The sequence below is a fragment of the Trichomonascus vanleenenianus genome (assembly GCF_965637985.1).
Source record: "Trichomonascus vanleenenianus strain CLIB 3782 genome assembly, contig: TRVA0_075S, whole genome shotgun sequence".
NCBI classification, from domain to species: domain Eukaryota; kingdom Fungi; phylum Ascomycota; class Dipodascomycetes; order Dipodascales; family Trichomonascaceae; genus Blastobotrys; species Blastobotrys vanleenenianus.
The window spans coordinates 17,967-38,617 of NW_027481812.1; the positions used below are offsets into that span (position 1 = coordinate 17,967).

Here is a 20,651-nt window from a genome sequence, read left to right on the forward strand (position 1 = left end):
TGATTCACTACGCGTACAATATTGTCAACTTGCATTGACAGGCGTCTCCAATCCCACAGCTGTCCTGGCTTTGAATTGTCGGTTTTCCAGAGTTCCAAGTCCGCTGTAAGGCTATGCAGGCTATTCCCCTTGCCATACGATATAGAGTATACCCGGAACTGTAGATAGTTCGGACTTCCCAAAATCACCGAAGAGGCCAAAAACCCCCCACCCGAAGCCCATGAACAACCCGGTAATCCAGGCCGCTGGCCATGAAGGGATCTTCCAGAATGACACTGGTGAGCTGTTCATCAAATCCAATACAGCGAGGGAAGAGCTTGAGTTTTACCAGGAGATAGCGTCCCGCCAGGACGAAGAGATGCAGATGATCACCTGTGCTTTCCTCGGGATCCTGACGGAACAGCAGATTGTCAACGGTGCAGAGGAGATTACGCATCTGGTCAAAGAGGCTGAGGAAACTCAGGATCTATCCAAGATCCAACGGTTCATAAAACCTAACAAGAACACTACAATTGTACTGGAAAATGCTCTCTTCGGCTACACGAGCCCATCGGTACTTGATGTCAAACTTGGCTCGGTGTTATATGATGATTCGGCCTCTGATGAGAAAAGGGAGCGACTGGCGAAGGTCTCCGAGACCACTACTAGCGGGTCTCTGAGCCTGCGGATTGCGGGGATGAACGTGTTTGATCCCGAAACACAGACGCGAAATTGGCACGATAAGTTCTTCGGGAGGGCATTGACAGAGCAGACTGTGTTGGACGGGTTCCACAAGTTCTTTCCGGAGTCAATTGAGCTGGAGAAACGCCGTGCCATCTGCGAAGGCATCAAACATGAGCTGCGCTTTATCCACGAAGTGATGTCACGCAAAGAAATACGGCTCATTTCGTCTAGTGTTTTGATCATCTACGAGGGTGATCCACAGGCGTTTGATGAAAAGCTTGAAAAAGGCAATCTCCTGGCTGAGAAGGCCAATGACGAAGAGGATGACGATGATGATGATGAAGAAGAAGAAGAAGAATCATATCCATTGTACACTGTTAAACTGATAGACTTTGCGCACACTAGCTACTGCGACAACCAAGGACCGGATATTCAGGTTTTGACTGGAATTCAGAATCTGATTACCATCTTTACAGGCCTTGAACAAAAGTACTCATGAACACGACATTATTCGAGTTGACTACAAATTGACTACGAAAAGTGACTGCGAGATCGACTCTCCAGTATGATATGAGAGATGATTACATTTCCTACCCTCAGAATCCTTGGCATATATGTATACCTACCGAGCGCTCATAAACCATCAAGGAGACGATCGGGCTTATCAAGGCAAATGATTAGGGCTACTTTAGGGTTTCCTCTTTGGGAGTTAGGCTGGAGTGACCCGCGCAAGCCCAGGCAAGCATGTCATAGTGGCAGCCGGGTAAGCACTGTTGGGAGCACTTGGTGGTTTTACCGGGCCGGAATCATCGAGCGACGAGAGGGACTACACAATTTTCAGATCACATTTTTTCAATTTCCAAACGACATACATCGACGACAAAACTAACAATGCCAGTAAGTGGGAAGCTATTGCTATTTGGAAGTCTGGAGCTAACGTGGTTTTTAATGTAGAAGGAGATTACCGACATCAAGGAGTTCCTCGAGACTGCCCGACGAGCTGGCGTCAAGTCTGCCTCCGTCAAGAAGAACGGCAAGGAGACCAAGTTCAAGATCCGAGCCTCTCGAAAGCTCTACACTCTTGTCGTCAAGGACCAGGACAAGGCTAAGAAGCTCATCCACTCTCTGCCACCAGGGCTCAAGACCACCGAGATCTCCAAGAAGGTTGTCAAGAAGAACTAAGCTGTATGATTTATGTCGTCCTGTATAAAAACATCACCTTTTTAATGTGATTCAATTATCCTCTGTGCCAGGGGGGTTGGGGGACTGGTCCCCTCCATTGTGCTATTGTTATGGGGTTGCAATTGCTACTACCATTATGTTGCTCTAATTGTATGTGATGAGTTAACATACCGGTACTAGGGAATGACATTGCAGTACATTACCTAGGTAATAATGCCTTGCTGGCACGCAGGTATTGATTGTAATATTGATAGTAGATTGGCAGCATACAAAGTTGTAATTGACCATCTCAGTATTCCAACAAAGCCTTGATTGACCTTTATGACGGAAACACAACTGGACAAGTCAGAAGAATTGAAGATAACGGTTAACTGAATTTGCTGAAAGAATTGGAAGTGAAAGAACTTAGAAGATTGGGTAAAAGAATTAAGAAAATCGGCGAATTGGAAATGAAGGACAGAAATTGTTGAACGAAATGGAAAAGAAAATAAAGATTGTCAATTTTACCGGTAACTGGAATTAAAAAAAAAATTAAAAAAACAAACCAGCCTAGACTTCGAGAAGTCTAGCAACATGAGGCTCAGAGCAAACGTAAATAACGTTACAGTTGCTGTTGAACCCATTGAAGCCAGTAGAGGCACACAGAGTGTACGCTCCCATTTCAGAGAAGTACACCCAGTCACCTACATCAAGAGGATACGGCACGGTGCAAGACTCAGTCACACAATCGAGGCCATCACAGGTAGGGCCCCAAATAGACATCTTGTACTTTCCCGTGCAATTCTCCTCGTCTAGCCCGTGGAGGAAGTGGCGGTCCATGCCATGATTTCGACCATCAAACATCAACGCACGTGGAGTCGGCTTCTGGTGGTCGAACAAAATACAGTTCAAGTTACCATAGACCCCATCGTTGATGTAGAGCATACCGTCGCCGACCGTCTCATTGATCCATCGCCGCCCAATGACATGAGCAGCAACGGTGAAAGCAGAAGCAACAAAGTATCGCCCAGGCTCGGCAATAATACGCAAATTCGACGATGACTCGGCTGGGAAGAACTCGTCCAACGAGTCCCGCAACACTGCAGCCGACTGTTCAAAAGTCGAGGACTCAAAGCCACCGCCACAGTCAAGTACAGTCATAGGCGGCATTCCAAGCTCCTCGGCCTCATCAAAGATGGCCTTGGCATTCTTCACCGAGTCGTAGAAAGTCGTAAAATCACTGGCACCACTTCCCACGTGGAACGCGACACCGACGACGTTCAACTCCAAGTCCTTGGCAAGCTTCAAAAGATCCTTGGTATCGGACATGGGGGCCCCAAATTTGACAGAGAGTCGGCATTGGGCGGTTGAGTCGTCGGTCATGATGCGGAGCAGCAAGTCAGCGTCCGGATAGAACCGCTTGCACTTGCGCAACTCATCAGCATTATCGAAGGTCATCATCTTGATCCCTTCCTGCTGGGCGTACCGAATGTACGACACGCCCTTGCAAGGGTTCGCATAGATGATCTTCGAAGGGTTAACACCCAGATTAAGAACGAAAGAGATTTCGTTCTTAGAAGCGCAATCAAAGCCCGCGCCAAGACGGGCAAGCAAGCGAACTACGTGGTAGTCCTGATTGCACTTCACAGCGTAGAAGGGCTCCACCCGTGGCAGATTCTTCAGCCACCGTTGATACTGGCGGTATACTACCCCCAAATCAGCCACGAAGAAAGAGTCCTCACCACCATAATGGCAGGTATCAAGGTCAATAGATTCAATACGCTCACGCAAAGCTTCACCAACCAATTTCTTGGACAGCGTCTCGCCGGAGACGGAGTCCAAGACGGTATACTTCATCGTAGTCGCAGCATTACCAGAGAGATCGTACAAAGTTAATTCCGAAGTGAGAGAGTCGTCGCTCGCATCAGAGATGGTGCTCTGGCGAGAAGAGACCGGACACAAGGTTGGACAATCATTATCATCAAAATAATTGTGATCACTTTGTACAATGGCAGTAGTAGCTTCGACCAAGGAAGTTTCCATTTGTTTTGCAAATTTCAAAGCGCGAAGAGTAGAAGAATCGATTTTTTGTCGGTTTTTGTCTTGTGAAAGAAGTATCAATGAGTTGGTTGTTTAGGCAGATCTCACAGGGTGTAGAGAAGTCCTAAACTCGAAACGTAGTTGATGTTCTAACGACCTGGACGTACACTGATCTGTTGTAAACGTTTACTAGTATCCCTCAAAACTGAGGGAATTACTACTTGGACCTGTCAAGCGGCAACCCTCGTAAACGAATCGCGTTCGATGAAAGAAGAAAGGCGATGTTTGGCTAAATACCAAGGATAGAATATAAATATTCTTTTGCTGAGGAGGAAAAAAGAGGAAATCTACGGCCGCTCAAGCTTTTTATATTGCCATGATTCCTGCCTGCAGCCAGTTTGACTAGTATTGCCATTTTTGGTAGGGCCCTCGGAGTCACTTCTGAAATTTTTCAAATTTTTTTTCGCCCTCGATTGCATCCTACATACGGCCAGGCAGGTTGCCCGCTAAGTGGGTTTAAGTCTGCAAAAAAAACAGGCAGGTTAGCTACTTTTTTTCCTCAACCGACTACGCTATGGCTAAACATTGTTGAACTGGTTAAAACTGTTCCAATTTTTGGTGTAATTTCAGTAAGCTTGGTATATATTTTTTAACTGTAATGCCATACTCTCAACTCAATTTTTTTTTGCTGTGTTTCCGATGTTTACGCGTATCCCGAGATCTGTGTTAGACTCAAGCGGACCCCAGTGGTGGCCCACCCTTAATGGGTCACTTGTTTTGCTGCTTTGGAAACGTGGATATATTGTATGTGAGCAAGGTCCGCTACGACGGGGTAAAAAAGAAACCTAATGTCCGAATCCTGTTGACCGACCTCCACACGATTGCTAACGGCCTGCGTTGGTTTACGTAGTCCCTGCGGGCTGCCACTGCCCAGCGTAGCATTAAGTGCAGGGTGTCCAATCAACGCTTCTATAGTGATACATGACTGCGCAAGGAGGGGTTGAGGGCGTCCGGAATAATCGTGATAATGCATGCGGCTCGTGCGGCGGTGTTTAACCGCGCGCGGGCTAACAGCTTTCATTCAAATATCCATATATAGTGAATACGACGGAATAAGTGTAATGGATCGAAGAATAGCTGGTTTCGTTTTGGAGTGGATTGCTCCTAGCCAATTGATGCCTACGTGAAAAAAAAATACGTGCTAAACTCGTCAGCTGGAGGTACAGTTGGAAGTGGGATACCTATCTGTCAATTGACCTAATCTGTACCTCGGGGCGTAAATATCATAGTGATCTTCACCCCTGCAATATAGTAGAGGCTTTCTTGTGATCAATGTAATTCAACAGTGTAAACGGTATTAAACTGAAATCAATACAACAAAAAGGCATCCCTTACATGGCAATGCAATCTTGGGCGACACAATGAAATTTGTGTTTATTGCGGAGACTATCAATCAATAATCGAGATTTTGCATTTTACAGAATTACCATGTTTAGACTCTCGATGTCCGTAAGGCATAGGTTATCCATCAATTGTTTCAATCTGTGATGACAGATCTTTTTTTTTCTTAAGTTTACATACAAATGGTAGAAAAATGGAAGGAAAATACTGGGTAACTGCTATTTTATATCAATTGTCATTATGTGTCAAGATTCCTATTCCATCCAACCGATCAAATCAATGGGGGTATAGGTATAAATCAATTCGATAATTGAATCTCTCCCAGAAAAAAAGAGCTCCAATTATCTTGATATTTCGCATTGAATGAATACCAGTAGTTGCTGAGTCCACGAAATTTACGGACTAGTTCTCATGAAACCATAATATAAAAAAAAGAGACTTCTATGGTCATCCCTATTGCCTGGGAATCACCGAACACCAATTGATGAGGAGATCTGCGTCTTCTTCTTTAATGAAGATCAGGATCCTAGTTCGTCTAGTGCTAGCAGTTCTTCTAGGAACTGGCTTATACCGTCCAATTACTACCGCGTATATCGGTAGTCTTACCTGTAATTAGCCCCTTATCCGACTTATTCAGTATTATTGTACGGCAATACAATTGATGAATAAAAATATATCAAAATAGCATATAGAACATGGCCCGACACGTAACATATAATATTAAGATCAAATGTATAACTGTTGGTAATGTAGCCGACTACCGGGGTCTCCACCGTCACACCGGTATCAACTTTAGGCGTGTCCCGCGAAAATTTCAAATTTCACCTTATCGTGAACTCCAGCCTAACATAAAAATGGCACGAAAGTCAAAAAGTAAGGAGCCGCAATACATCAAAGCGACTAATAAAACGCTTGTGTTTGAACAGACGTTTGATGCTGAGGATCCACTTTTTTCCATTGCATTCAATCCCGAATCGGCGCAGTACGTGACTGGTACGGCAACCGGGCAGCTCTCCGCCTTCACCTACGATGCAGAGAGCCAGAGCTACAAAGAGGCTTGGACAACCAAACGACACAAGACCAGCTGCCGTGCAGTGGCATATGACGAGGAAGGCGAATACGTATATTCTATTGGCAGCGACAACGTGCTAAAGAAAGCCCGAGCTGAGACCGGTAAGGTAGTAGCCAAGCTCCGAGATGTCATGTCAGAAACTGCCACGACGATGATTGTTAACGAGTCATATGTTGGTTTGGGTGATGAGTCCGGATCAATCAAGTTTTTCGATAAGAATACGCTTAAGGAGACACACTCGTTTGACAATGTCCATACCGATGTGGTGAGCTCAATTGTTGGCTTGACCTATAAGAACAAGTACAACTTTTTGACTAGTGGATCAGCCACAGTGGCACACATTGATATTCGAAAAGGTGTTTTAAAGGAAAGCGAGGATCAGGAAGACGAATTGCTGTGTGGGTGTCTGGCATCCGATAAGCGCTCTGCGTTTGGTATGACGGCTGGTGTTGTAACGGTGTGGGATAACAATCACATTGAGGACCAGATGAACCGAGTGAGGGTTTGCGATGGTACTGTTGATGCAGTTATTGCTGGTGAGGAGGATGATGAGATCTATGCGGCAGGTAGCGATGGATTAGTGAGGAAGATTAATATCGCCAAGGCTAAAATTGATAACAAGCATGTTTATCGACACACGAAGGATGACGAAGTGTCGATGCTTGAATTTGATCATGAGTACCGATTGGTAACTGCGAATATGGACTCCCTTAAGCTGTGGAGGTTGGCTGACGAGGTCGAGAGCGAAAGCGAATCAGAAGAGGAGGAGGAACCTGAGAAGAGGGAAGCAAGCGATTCCGACGAGGAGGCCGAGGAGAGGCCAAAGAAAAAAGCCAAGAAGAAGAAGGCCAAGAATGCTACTAAGCAGGTCGAGGGCATTTCCAAGTTCTCTGACTTGTAGCTTGTGTCCTCAGTGACCTGATTTTTTTTTATATTGAGTGACAAAAGGCAGATAGAGCTTTGCTCTATGGATAATGATCTCTTAACAATGTTGTCCCGCTAAATTGGGACGCTGAATTGTGAGTTTGATATGTTTACTACCTATGCTAACTAGATACAAAGCTCTTCAAATTTGCGCGCTTATTTTGGCTATATGACTGCCACAGCCGTGGTATTGTAACGAAATACTTGTGAATAATGTATACTTTTACCGCAAGTTCATAGACAATTCGACGAGAATGAGTGTAGTCAAGCGGATTAACCAAATTGTCTTTCTAATGGACTTATCATCGTACTCTAAGTGGTACATGCGGCTAAAAATTTCTGCAGCTACAGTACTGCAGTCGGCGGCTTTAAGGTTTTATAGCTATTGCAGTCAAGGGTTTGCAATTATTATTGCATTCAGGGGGGTCACAGTACCCTTCACCGCACCCCCTAACTACCCGTAATGCAATATTTCAATTACACATCTTGTCCCGATAATTGCAATTAAATCATTATCTTCATAATACAATTCCCCTAGAAAAGAGGACTTCTTAGCCATTCCTACCTGCTACTTCTTATAGGATATTAATAGCATTTGAAATTAACGATGGCCGAAATTTGAGACACTGCAGAACAGGTGTACATTACCCTGGCGTGTTTCATGTCGACCGTTAGACGTCTGCTTACCAATAACCATGGTGTAATTCAATGGCCCGAATAACACTCAAACTAACCATTTTTCTATTAAGCCGTACTCAAACGCCCAAGCGTACTCAAAAACCGCATAAGGAAAGTCATATCTATATAGGTACCAATAAGATTCAGTTAGTAAAGACCCATGAGTCGAGAGATGTAGTCACAGAAAGCACCGACCCAAATAACGTGACCAGTGTTAATGTTCTCAACAAACCACTTCCAGCAGTTAGCCGGGTCGTCCAGATCAACCTTCTTGATCATATTGAACAACCGGTAAGCGGCCCACCCGGTGGCCGCGAAGTAGAATGGACCCATCCCCTGCAGGACACCTGCGGTAGCGAGCAAGCCAATCTGCGCAGCACCGTACCGGTTCATAATAGGCTTAGATCGCTCGGCCCACTTGAGCGCAGTGGACTTGATACCGGCCTTAATGTCAAACTTCTTGTCCTGGTGCGCATAGATGGTGTCGTAGATCATACACCATGCAAACGCAGAAGCATGCAGCGACAACATTGTTGGAAGCGCCCACACGTCCATAGCCGGGAAGCCCATGAGGGCGCCCCAGGTGAAGCAGAGCGAGAGGCAGGCCTGCGGGTAGTACGTAAATCGCTTGAACAGAGGGTAGGCACAAACGAAAGGTAGCGAAAGGCATCCAAGCCAGAAGCAGTCCGTGGGGAGAGCCATCAAAACACCCAAGCCGGCTACTCCGTGAGCGCCAAGCAGACCCCATGCAGCCGGGAGGCTCACGGCACCGGATGCCAGCGGCCTGTGCTTCGTTCGCTCGACCTGGGCGTCCAGCTTTCGGTCCAAAATGTCGTTAATAATGCAACCACCCTGTCTCATGAGGATAGAGCCCAAGCCAAAGAGCGCAATAGTGTAGAGGTACTGGGTGAACGGGGCGCCCGTCGTGTAGGCGGCCATAGTGGCCGACCAGGTGCACGGGGAGAAGAGAAGCCAAGTCCCGATGGGCTTGTCGATTCTCATAAGCTCGGCATAGGGCTTGAACGAGGCAGGCAAGGCGTTAACCATCCGCTGTGGAAGCGTTGGCTTAGCCACCACTGGAGCCTCGACCGCTGCTTCCGCCTTAACCTCGTCACTGAAGAGTCCTCTAGTCGATGCAAAGGCCCGGGACGGCTGGAAAACGGTCTGGAACGCCCGCACCGCCCGCAGCCCAGGAACCAAACGCGTTCTGGAGAGCAGCATATTTTCTGGGTTTTTTTTACAGGATAGTAAAGGTGAGAGGGGAGGAATTTCCACGACGGTCACCAACGTCCGAGCTTATACGAGATGCTGCAGAAAAAAAGTCGGCTGCCCTATTAGATCTCGGCACGGTGCATTAATCTCTGTCTTTTGACCGTTTTTTCACACCCCTGTACTGATCGGCATTTCCCGTGTCTTGCATGGCTGTCACGTGAGCGGATATAGCCAACTGCCGACTCGCCGACTTCTCCGGCCCTCCTCCCCTGCGTCTTCATGGGGGGGGGCTAGCCCCCCCCCCCAGCCCCCCCAGGGGCTCGGCTACGCCGAGTTAATTGGCATCTGGAGAAAGGCTTCTGTGGATACTGCAAACGGTTGGTATGCCAGTAGGGGATCAATTGATATGTTGTACGATATATTCAATTTCCATTTGGCATGCCAAAAAAAATTGCAACATTGAACGTCTCAATTAATTGGTCGGGTTGTTGATGTGCGTGCATAATCAAGTTTTTTAAAGAATTTAACTGTCAATGAAGAAGCTGTTGGTCATGGTTGTCCTACTTCATTGTTGTGGGTTAATATGGGACCAATATAGGTAATTCGCGGTGGGAGCTCCCCTTTTTATATACCAGTACTATCAATACAGCTCTGTTGTCCCCACCTCGATTGTTCCTGTTACCGTATTATAAATACTTAATACAATGTAATGTGCCTGTCCTATAGTGTAGCCGTACATCTCGAAAGAGCGTTTACTATTAAATTACCTGTTACAATGACACTGGTACTGAAAGCAGTAGAGATTCAAAAGCTGCGCTGGGCAATTGAATGCCGTTTATTTTATTAGGGGTTATCTATATTACCCCCGGGGTACTAAATAATCGTGCAATAACTAGCTATGTACTTCCAGATTAATGAGAATTACAAACAACAATGTGCCCAATTTACTTCACGTTCGTTTCATCCCGCATCGCAAGTCCTTCTTACCAGATATATGGCAAGGAAATGATTTCTTTAGTGAACAATTACTAGACATAGCTAAGATAGTGCTTCTTATTATTTTTGATCTTGATATAAGTCCATGCTACATGTCTAGCTAAGGAACCCTGGTTGTTGTTGTACCCGGTAGTACGATAATTTGACTTGGTGGTTGTGGGCGTGATTTGTTCTGGAGTGCCATTTCTTCGAATCTAGATTGTAGATGTGGATTGCCAAGGTCATAACCAAGTAGACAACCACTATATGTATAACCAGACGTCCTTTCTTTTCTATGTTATGTCACTTACTACCGGCACTTGTACAGAGATTTATAATTAAAGAAGAGCTATATATGTCAATTACTACAACTGCAAGAGTTTATCGCCTACAGAAGAACTATAATAAATTAATATGTCAATAAATTACGGCTTGGAAGAGCTAAGATAAAGTTGTGCGGCTGAACACTCCGCTGTTCATAATTACGTATTTCAAGGGGGAGGCGGGTTAAGTTTCGCCGTGGAATGATCCGAGATCGAGGACACCACCTTGTGCGACAAATCACAAAAAATCCCTCGGTTTTCGACCAAAACTTTTTCCTCGTCGATTCGTTGTCTAAAATACAGCAAAGATGGACACGATATACTCATCTACTGTGACTGCCCCGGTCAACATTGCTGTACGTATTTGTAAGAAAAATTTTTGGGGGTTTGATCTGACCGAATGTAGACCATGAAGTACTGGGGCAAGCGAGATGTGGATCTCAACTTGCCAACCAACTCCTCGATCTCCGTCACACTGTCCCAGGACGACCTCCGAACCGTGACCACTGCCTCTGCTAGTGCTATCTTCGAAGAGGACAAGCTGTGGTTGAATGGCAAGGAGGAAAACATTTCCGCTTCCAAGCGAATGACCACGCTGTTCCGAGAGCTCAAGGCACTGCGAGCCAAGGTTGAGGCCGACAGCAAGGCCGCGGGCAAGCCACTGGTACCATTGAGCGGATATCCGCTCCACATTGTATCAGAGAACAATTTCCCAACTGCGGCGGGGCTCGCCTCATCAGCCGCAGGATATGCGGCGTTCGTGTCTTCCATCGCCAAGCTGTACGAGCTGCCGCAGTCCGCCGAGGAACTGTCGATTCTGGCCCGCCAGGGGTCCGGATCTGCCTGCCGGTCGCTGTTTGGCGGCTTTGTCGCCTGGGAGATGGGCGAGCGGGCTGACGGTAGCGACTCCAAGGCGGTTGAGATCGCGCCAATGGGCCACTGGCCCGAAATGCAGGCCGTCATTCTCGTGGTGAGCGCCGACAAGAAGGACACTCCTTCGACTAGCGGCATGCAGCAGACTGTCAAGACCAGCGACCTGTTCAAGTACCGAGTCAACGAGGTGTGCCCGAAGCGATTTGTCGACATGAAGAAGGCTATCCTCGACAAGGACTTTGCGCAGTTTGCTCAATTGACCATGATCGACTCGAATCAGTTCCATGCGTGCTGCCTTGACTCTTACCCACCTATTTTCTACCTTAACGACACGTCGCGGGCTGCCATTCGAGTAGTTGAGGAGATCAACCGGGTTGCTAACAAGACAATTGCTGCATACACGTTCGACGCCGGTCCAAACGCGGTTATCTACTACCTCAAAGAGGACGAGAACCTTGTGCTGGGCCCGTTGAAGAGCGCTCTGTCCCACGTTGAGGGATGGGAGAAGCGGCCAAACGTTCAGACTTTCAACGTTCCTGAGTTCGACCAGCGGTGGTTCGAGACCCTGGGCCGGGGCGTCAGCAAGGTTATCTGCACCAAGGTGGGCCCTGGTCCTCAGGACAGCGACATCTCCTTGATTAACAAGAAGACTGGTGAACCATTGGTCTAATATATATTAACTGCAAAACGGCCATTTAATAGGGTAATGCTTCGAACCTCTTTCGGGGGCCAGCCCCCGAACCCCCATGGCTCCGCTTCGCGGAGTAGCTCTAATTAATGCTATCAATTGATATCTCTTTCGAGATTCTTTCGGGGGCCAGCCCCCGAACCCCCGTGGCTCCGCTTCGCGGAGGAGGGGAGATTATTATTATGGTTACAGCTGCACGGGTCCTCGCAAGAGCTGTAACAAAAATTGAATGCCGAGGCTATTGTTACAGCCGCACAGGTCCTCGCAAGAGCTGTAACAAAAAATTTGAGATTCGACTTCGCTGCAAAATGACGACCAACTCGATTTAGTTCCACGGGCATGTAAAAGACTCCAAAAAAAATAAATAATTTTTGAACCCAAGGAAAAGTATGGCGAAGCGTATTCAACAAATATTCATTACAGCACCAGTCTCTCTTGTTTTTTTACACAACACATATTATATATTTTTAGTTAAGGGCGGGTAGTTTAGACAGTCTCAAGAACAACGTCCTTGAACTCTCGTGGGACCTTCTTGCCAGAGTCCTCAGAACCAGCACCCTCACCGTGGAGAGCAAGGAGAGCACCGAGGTCGAACTTAGGCTGCTTGAGCAACTTGACCTTTCGGATGTGAACATTCTGGAGTGGGAAGATGGACTGGGTAGCCTTCTCAATCTCTCGGCCCATAACCTCTGGGATGAGCTTGGCGGTGAGCTGGGCAAGAGTAACGTTGGAGGCCTCTCGCTGCATGATCTCGACCATCTTCTTTCGGATCTGTCGAATCTGGGAGGACTGAGCGTACGAGGTCTTCTTGACCTGGTTTGGCAGTCGCTTGGTGAAAGCAATGGCGAAGACTCGCAGAACGTAGTCGTCAGAGGTCTTAACGGTAACGTTGGCCTCAATGAGGGTCTGCCACTTTCGGACGAAGGATCGCAGCTTGTCAGAGGTGAAGTCGAGACCGTGGAAGTTGGTCAGCAAGTTCTTGCCCTGGACCTCATCGACACGGAGCTTGATCTTTCGGAAAGAGTGGTCCTCCTGGCCCTGCAAGTCGGCAAGGGAAACGTCGAAGATTCGGCCCTTGAGCTCGTCGTTGGCGTTCTTGAGACCGGTCGATCGGTTGACGAGGGTCTTGCCAACATCTCGGTTCTCAAAGGTGGTTGGGGCCTTGATGTTGTACCAGTCCTTTCGGGTGAATGGGTCGACGACCTTCTTCTTCAAGCCCTTCTTGCCCTTAGACAATCTCTTGTTCTTACCAACGACCATTTTCGTTTCTTGTGATGGGTCCTGTCGAGAGGTTGGATGGTTGTGTGTAGTGGAGTTTTTTCACCTTGAAATTTTTGTCCCGCGTTGGCGTGAGTGCTCGAGGCGCACGAAACTCCCAACCGTCCTTCACTTTTGTTTTTCCTTCCCAAATCTCCCAACCGCCGCACTCCTCCTACCCAGGGAGAGGTTTATGGGTGGGGCGCCTCCAAGTTGGCGCGCGAGCGCCCGCGAGCACGCTTATTAGGGCTATGTCATGGGTTGAATGCTCTCTTTCGCCAGCGAACGGCAAGTGAGCTAGAGGCATCAATGACGGGTTGAATGTATGCGATTGGGAGTGTGAGTGGCGGGACAATTGGCATTAATTCCTTTCATAGCGCTATAATATCCATTGCAATACTGTGGAGGTGTCGGCGTATATTTGAATATGCGTGTGACTGTTAATTCCCAAAACGGTAAACATCCGCATGCATGACATTATTTACACAATACATATGTATATCCTCGACTGGGAGTTATCATGCACGGCTGACCACGACAATGTACACAAAAACACACAGTTTCATGTTCCTGGGGACCAGTCCCCAGACCCCTGTGGCGACGCTCCGCGTCGGGAGTGAGATGCGAGCTACAGTGATCTGGGGGGAAAGGACTTCCATTGATTTGAAAATACTAGTGCAATGGTGTGAGATTTGCACAGATGAGGGGGTGCTCAATTGTGTACAAGCTTCCACATATAGATAGTTCAGTAGAGCTGATAATTGACCAGCCACTTTGATCGTTCGTTTTCGGATCTGGACCGAAATAACGATTTATGGCAGAATTTAATATCAACTGGAGAGGTTTCAACGTCTACTACACTAATATCAGTGTACTTGTAATCAAAGAAGGGTAATACGTAAATAACACACGTGCGGCGTTGGGAGCCGTTATGCGTGAGGCTGAAACAATTACCAGCCACCAAATATATTGCGCCCTGCGGGAATGAAGGAGGCTTGACGCGTTATTACGACAATCGGAGGACCCAACCGAGAATGGGGTCATCTCTCGATTCTTGGTATGTACTCCTAAATTTGCCGAAGAAGTAGGTCTGCCAAGACCTCTCTCAGCTGTCATATATCAATCACCCATACGACTTCGCCAGCTTATTGTCTATTTTTGATGTATGTAGATATTGATAGATATCTCACGGTTATATGTTATGTTTCAGTCGCCGAAACACAATGCTTCCGATCAATTGCTGAGATCTCCAAGGTACAAGGTGAGATTACAATGAACAATTGGAAATATGGGCGCATACCCGTATGGCAACTAACTTATGTATACTGCATCGAGCCCGTGCAATGTGGCTGATCTGCCGCATCCCTACATGGCCTGCTCCAGATCAGCGGCTCTGTTACTCATTGGATGTCTCTGCTGTCAGACCAAAAATCCCGGTGGTTGGGCTCAGCTATGATGTTTAAGATATTCCTAACAGACGCCTCGAGCAGGCTGGTTCGTGTAGATTCTATATAATCAAAACAATCATAGCGTACGTTTTTTGATGATCCTCTAGAAGAGCCTATCAAATATCATTTATCCTCCAATTCATCCATTCCATTCATCTCATTTATTGGTTTATTGAGACTTCTTAAAAGCTCAACGTAGCGTAACGATGTACCAGTACGAACAACCAATAAAAGACAGCAAGAAGAAAGCAATGGCGTTGGCATCAAATACCCCAAAGGACCTAATGGACGTGCCACGAATAATGGTCCCCAAGCACCGAGATAGCTTGGTCACACATCACCATCACCGACGACAGAAGCGCGTCAGCAGTACCGGAAGAAGAGAGAAACTCAGCCGCCATTCAGTCGGAGTCGTGGTCGCAGATGACAGTGGATACGTTGCTCTAGACCGGTCTACGCCTTCTGCTGAAGAACTCAATAGTCTTCCGTCGATAAAACGCAAACGGAAGGTGAGGGTTCCGCAGTCCCGGACAGTCTCCTACGAGCACGAGGGCCATCGAAATCGAAATGAAGGAAATCACCGATTGACTCATGTGTCTTCTTCTGACTCGCTCCAGTCTTTTCGAGTTCGTAAGCCTTCTGGCGCTCTCCAACCGCCGCCATCACCGCCTCGCCGCCGCTCAGATTCCCTGCCGAGCAGCTTGGGCGAAGCCAATGAAGCGCCTCTGTCTACACTTGCATTCGTCAGTCAAAAGTTTTGGTCAATGATTGCTCCAGAACCGCCAATGACTCGTGAGAAGCCGAAGAAGGATGAAATTCAATTGGCTAAGGCAGAAGACAACCCAGGACAAAAGTCCAAGTCTCCTCGGTCGTCGCGAGAAAGAACTCCCAGGGAGTCTCCAGAAAGAACCCCTAAGGGATCCCCAGAAAGAACCCCTAAGGGATCCTCAGAAAGAGCCCCCAAAAGAACTCCAGAAAGAGCCCCCAAAGGATCTCCAGAAAGAACCTCCAAAGGATCTCCAGAAAGAACCCCCAAAGGATCTCCAGAAAGCGAACCAAGGAACTCGCCGACAAGTAAGCCGAAGGAAAAGTCCCCGTCAAGCAAGCCAAAGGGAAAGTCTCCAACAAGCAAGCCAAAGGAGAGATCGAAGGAAAGGTCGCCTGTGGAAGGTAGAAAAAACCCGCTGCAGCCAATTTCCGAGCGCCAGGTACTAAAAGAGCCCAAGAGACAACGCTCACCCGAAAGCTCGCCTGAACTCAAGCCACAAGCCCCTGCTTCGCCTCCAAAGAACATGGATCTGTCTCAATTACCTGTTATATCCCCTCCGCACGCAGCGGACAGATCGCGCCAGGTATCAGCCCCCGTGTATGCACATGAAAGATCTTTATCGCAAAATCTGCCTCCTCCGCCGTTGGCCCCGTTCTCCCGCAGCCCATCGCCGCCTTCGAAGAGAAGATCTGTGCCTGCGACTACCAGCGGAAGAGCTCCGCCCCCAATTGAGCCGCACAGAGTCAATGCCCAGAAACGGGCTCCTCCAAGTAAGCGTCCAGTACCTGCTTCGACGACTAATGCTGTAACTGGAGAGAGAAGGCATTCTCAACAACCATACCCACTTCCTCCGCAGAACGTTCCACGAGCACCACCATCGCCTTCGAGATCAATGCACTCCACGAGTACCAGCGTGTCATCGCTGATGTCAGAGACTTCATCCAGCAGCGCTACAAGCAGTACGGACTCGGCGCTTCTTCCGGCCTCGCTGAGTTCCCTCAAGAAGATAACTATCCAGCATCCTCATCTCACCAAAGCCGATGTTCAATTGATCCAGTCGCTCGTCATGTTTGCCAAAGTGGGCACCATCCCAGCTGGAAGCTCTCCAATACCAAAGCTAGTGCTGCCCGTCGCAATCCCCCAGCTTGGTAATGGCTCCCGGGTGCCATTCAGCAGGGCAATTGCCCAGGGCTTGCAAAGCCAGCGCATCATGGCCGAGCAATTGCTGACCTTCATCGATCATCTGAACATTGCCATGTCGAGCTACGATCCTAATCAGGCCGATGTAAAGTACTATTCATCCGAGGATGCCGCTAAGAAGGAGGCTTATGAGTTTTCGCCGCCGGATTGTGGCCGTCAGGTTTCCAAAGCACGTAAAGCGCTCTTCCTGCACCTATGCAACGCGCTGTTCTTCAAACCTCGGGGTCTCGAGGCGAAGATAGTAGACGCAGCGACACTTGCACCTCTCCTGGGGTACGAATCGGCGGACGACGTTCTAGTCCCTCCAGTCCAGCCAACCCATGTGGCGCTTACAGTGCACGAGCGCCGGATGCTGTCCATGAAGGGTCGGGCCGTCAAGCTTACGTTTGATGTGCCTGCATACCACGAGGTACAGACACAGAATGGGCTCATCTGCGACAAGCGAGATGGCCAGTCTGGATGCAGGTACTACTTCCCGTCGGATATCGATACGGCGGGCGAGTACATTGGAGTAGCCAAAGCTGCGGCTGATTTCGTCAATTGGCAGAGCCAAGAGGAGTACAACAGGCTTCTCGAAGACCGGTTGAGGCTGGTCCAGAAGCAGCCATGGTTCGACTCGAGCATGAGCCTTGCCCAGGAGCAGCAGGATGAGCTTGAGAATCGCAACTCTCGGCTGTCCATGGTGTGGAATTCTCAGATGTCCGAGCAGTCGCGACTTCAGGTGAAGGCAGACAAGAAGAAACACAGGTCAATTGTCAAGCTCAACGAAGCGCGCCAAAAGGAAATCAAGAAGCTCGACAAGCAGTTTGCCAAGGGGAAGAAGGTTATCGACAAGGAGAACCGCAAGACCACCGAGCGGCTGAGTCGAATGATGAAAGAGGAGCTGGACCGCCACGAGTCAAGTGTGCGAGAGGCCGCTGACTTCGTTGGCGCGTACGGTAGTGAGGGCGCAGAATCTCGCTTCCAGAAGGAGAAACAGAAGATTCTGGAGCGCTTTGAAGAGGCAATGTCCCAGGAAATGACCCGCTACGACAGAGAGCTACAGCAATTGAAGCGCGATTACAACGTGGACTATACAGATTACGATAAGGTCTACAACGAGGGGCTCAAAATGTTTGACGAGGCCTGGAATAGGGATATGAAACGCAGTGACAAGGACCGCACCAGGGATGGTGAGCGTGAGGCTCTGGCTGGAGCTAAGTGGCTCGTTATCGATAACATCAACTAGACACTATTTTTATTTATTTTATTCCATTTAGGGGTTACAATACAAAGTATAGAGTATACTCTTCTGTCCATTCTTCCAATGGGGGCTAGTCCTTTAGATGTAGTACGTGTACTTTGCATCCGATTTGTACAAGGGTAAAACGTGAAGTCCTCCTACGTAGCTAAACAAAAACGCAGTTCATCGATCCCAAACCGATAGGAAGATGGTTTCCCCAGTTTTTTTTTGCCTTCAAGCAAGGAGAAAGAGGTGCATCTGCTTCCACTATGGTATGCATATGTTGCACATTTAGACTACAGACTTGCCACTACAAGAGACGTACCCACTAATCTGCATTATCTAATGGTCTAGACGCGGGACGTAGCGCACAGATAGCAATTCTAGACGGTCAATCCTTTCTAAGAGAGGGAGAGAGATTGCCAGGGCCGGATATTTGGAAGGAGGTACCGTTTCCAGGGGCCGGGAAAATAGGAGTGGCCGCTGCTCCGGGCCATCATGTCGGTAGATAGACAGCCTTTATCGCAATGGTTGCATGAGGGGCATTCATCCAGAGCATTGGACAAGAGGTTCATGCGGAGGGCCGCAAACGACTACCTCAGTAAACAACAATGATTTGAGAGTAGTTCTGTTAAAAAAGCTCTAGGTATGGTCGGTCGGGGTGACTGACTACCCATTGACCACATGGCGCTATCACACTACACCGGCATTTAATATAATTGGCTAGATACGATCAGGGGATATTTTGATAGTCGCATAGCGTTCATAGGCTGGAAATTGAGACCAGAGTTGATCCGACATTTTTGGACTCATTGGTAGAATTGTTACTTGGTTATCAGCTATCTCAGAGATGTAGTAGAGGCTCTCAGCTAACTCAGAGGTATGCCAGAAGCCCTCAGCTAACTCAGAGATATACCGGAAGCAGCAAAAGGATAGGAATAAATATATTAAACGAGTGTCGAGTTAAATAGTGTCCTCATCTTCAGCGATGGACGGGAACGAGACGTAGCGTGATATCTCAGGTCCATTCTGCTGCAGTCGGGTCAAGTATCGGTGGTCATGGGTCTGGTCGTGGCATTTTTCGTTAGAAGGAGTCATAAGCAGGGAATCGTTAGAGCATGTAGTCGTGAAGGTCATTGAATAACTGTTGGTGGTATTAGCGTCCGTAGAGGAGATGTCTGTCATAGTAGGAGTAGTCTTCGAAGGAGCGGCTTGGAACCGTGGCGCTCTGCCAGCGGCTTTTTTGTGTCGTTTAGAAGCGGCGGCCGAACGAGCCACAATTGAAAATAGGGATGTTGTCGTCTGAGGATAGCTCATCCAGGCTGCCAGAGCAGACCGCTTACGGCTGTTCTTATTATTGCTGGAATCATTCACTTCATTGGCAGTAGCAGCAGCCAGCTGGGCCGAAGCTGACGGAGGTGATCTATCGTCTTCGCACAGTTTACTTCCCAGGTATGTTTTGAACGATTCTGCAGGAGACGCCCATTCTGGCGTCGCCAGATCCTCCGAGGAAGGCGAACTCGTTGAAACGTTTGACTTGGTAGACGAATTTGGTACCAAATGCCTTCCCTGGGGGATTGGGTTCCTCAGAGGGGTCGTAGAAGCAGATGTGTCATCGTCTTCAATTGATGAACAACTGCTACTACAACTGCTATTGCTACTGGCCTCGACTATAGGTGTCGAGTCCAGCCAATTTATACTCGCCGAAGTTGACGGCATGTATTCAGAGCTCGCCGTAGCAGCAGCAGCCATGATAAGATAAAAAAAAATTCAAAAAGCCCAATTCAATATCTCAAATTCAATATCGCAAAAGTGCGTAGAATAATCAAATTATCAAATGGGTGCCTGGATATCAAAATATCAAACCGGTGCCTGGATATCAAATATATATCAAAAAATATGAGTCCAAGGATAGGGAAGCGAGCGAACCTTTATGCGAGAAACCGCGGGTCATTTAAATTCCTACGGCAACGGGAACCACCAAAAGAATTCTCCTACAGGCAGCACAAGAAAGACGATTTCGCATAACAAGCCCAAAAAGCAACAGAAGCCTGCGGTCGGTTGTCGGCTGTAAATTTTGCTTTTTTGACGAACACCGTTTTTTTTCTCCCTGCCTTCGCGCGCATCTGTAACCTGCCCGAGATGGGATATGAGGGGGGGTTGCGTGGGCCGCGGTTGCCAGGCCAAATGCTCGTACCGCCTACGTACGCCTACGTCCAAGCATGAGAAATTATAGGTGGTACCTGCTATGGGTCTTAGGTGCTGCAATTCGCTTGCACCCTCCTCCAGCGTTATGGTATCCTATCACTTTTGTTTTGTTACAGCTTGGTTGTGGTTCTTTCAGGGGGTACAAACAAACGGTGTCCGGCATCCTCCGTCGCAATTATTTTATTATATTGGGGGCATTCTCAAGCTCCCCAATGGGCATCCCACAGGTAGAGGTGACCGTATGTTACATCCACGTTGGCTTTTTTATTTTTTGACGTCCCCCAACCCCGTCTCCGCATGTGTATCTAGCGTTAATGAGACATGTTTGGATGAGCCGCGCGGTGTGCGGCGTCACTGGGGGGCCAACCCCCCCAACCCCCCCGTGGCTCCGCTTCGCGGAGGGCTTGTAGAGATGGGTGTACTTGGGGGAGTTTGGGGGGGGGGGGGGGTGGGGCAGAGGCCCCGGTGAGTTGGGGACCTCCGCGGGGCCCGGGTACGGGGGGTTGGGGGGGGGCCCTCAAAGGCTAAATGCAGCTG

General features: G+C 48.2%; 9 protein-coding genes across 9 annotated transcripts; 5 read left to right on the forward strand and 4 right to left on the reverse strand.

Moving 5' to 3' along the window:
• Positions 1 to 220: 220 nt before the first annotated feature.
• On the forward strand, positions 221 to 1,162 carry ARG82 (inositol polyphosphate multikinase; the record flags this gene model as incomplete). Its single annotated transcript, XM_076687779.1, has 1 exon — positions 221 to 1,162. The coding sequence occupies one exon, from the start codon at positions 221 to 223 to the stop codon at positions 1,160 to 1,162; it is 942 nt and encodes a 313-aa protein (XP_076537988.1).
• Positions 1,163 to 1,554: 392 nt separating this feature from the next.
• On the forward strand, positions 1,555 to 1,845 carry RPL38 (60S ribosomal protein eL38 RPL38; the record flags this gene model as incomplete). Its single annotated transcript, XM_076687780.1, has 2 exons — positions 1,555 to 1,560; positions 1,618 to 1,845. The coding sequence occupies 2 exons, from the start codon at positions 1,555 to 1,557 to the stop codon at positions 1,843 to 1,845; spliced, it is 234 nt and encodes a 77-aa protein (XP_076537989.1).
• Positions 1,846 to 2,394: 549 nt separating this feature from the next.
• On the reverse strand, positions 2,395 to 3,867 carry SPE1 (ornithine decarboxylase SPE1; the record flags this gene model as incomplete). Its single annotated transcript, XM_076687781.1, has 1 exon — positions 2,395 to 3,867. One exon carries the CDS (start codon positions 3,865 to 3,867, stop codon positions 2,395 to 2,397), a length of 1,473 nt encoding a protein of 490 aa, XP_076537990.1.
• A 2,252-nt stretch (positions 3,868 to 6,119) lies between these two features.
• On the forward strand, positions 6,120 to 7,238 carry JIP5 (Jip5p; the record flags this gene model as incomplete). The annotated part of the gene is made up of 1 exon (XM_076687782.1): positions 6,120 to 7,238. The coding sequence occupies one exon, from the start codon at positions 6,120 to 6,122 to the stop codon at positions 7,236 to 7,238; it is 1,119 nt and encodes a 372-aa protein (XP_076537991.1).
• An 848-nt stretch (positions 7,239 to 8,086) lies between these two features.
• Positions 8,087 to 9,160, reverse strand: COQ2 (4-hydroxybenzoate octaprenyltransferase; the record flags this gene model as incomplete). Its single annotated transcript, XM_076687783.1, has 1 exon — positions 8,087 to 9,160. One exon carries the CDS (start codon positions 9,158 to 9,160, stop codon positions 8,087 to 8,089), a length of 1,074 nt encoding a protein of 357 aa, XP_076537992.1.
• Positions 9,161 to 10,757: 1,597 nt separating this feature from the next.
• On the forward strand, positions 10,758 to 11,992 carry MVD1 (diphosphomevalonate decarboxylase MVD1; the record flags this gene model as incomplete). Its single annotated transcript, XM_076687784.1, has 2 exons — positions 10,758 to 10,805; positions 10,856 to 11,992. 2 exons carry the CDS (start codon positions 10,758 to 10,760, stop codon positions 11,990 to 11,992), a joined length of 1,185 nt encoding a protein of 394 aa, XP_076537993.1.
• Positions 11,993 to 12,496: 504 nt separating this feature from the next.
• On the reverse strand, positions 12,497 to 13,270 carry RPS1B (eS1 family ribosomal protein; the record flags this gene model as incomplete). Its single annotated transcript, XM_076687785.1, has 1 exon — positions 12,497 to 13,270. The coding sequence occupies one exon, from the start codon at positions 13,268 to 13,270 to the stop codon at positions 12,497 to 12,499; it is 774 nt and encodes a 257-aa protein (XP_076537994.1).
• Positions 13,271 to 14,921: 1,651 nt separating this feature from the next.
• Positions 14,922 to 17,912, forward strand: TRVA0_075S00452 (uncharacterized protein; the record flags this gene model as incomplete). The annotated part of the gene is made up of 1 exon (XM_076687786.1): positions 14,922 to 17,912. The coding sequence occupies one exon, from the start codon at positions 14,922 to 14,924 to the stop codon at positions 17,910 to 17,912; it is 2,991 nt and encodes a 996-aa protein (XP_076537995.1).
• Positions 17,913 to 18,869: 957 nt separating this feature from the next.
• On the reverse strand, positions 18,870 to 19,658 carry TRVA0_075S00474 (uncharacterized protein; the record flags this gene model as incomplete). Its single annotated transcript, XM_076687787.1, has 1 exon — positions 18,870 to 19,658. The coding sequence occupies one exon, from the start codon at positions 19,656 to 19,658 to the stop codon at positions 18,870 to 18,872; it is 789 nt and encodes a 262-aa protein (XP_076537996.1).
• Between the last annotated feature and the right edge of the window lie 993 nt (positions 19,659 to 20,651).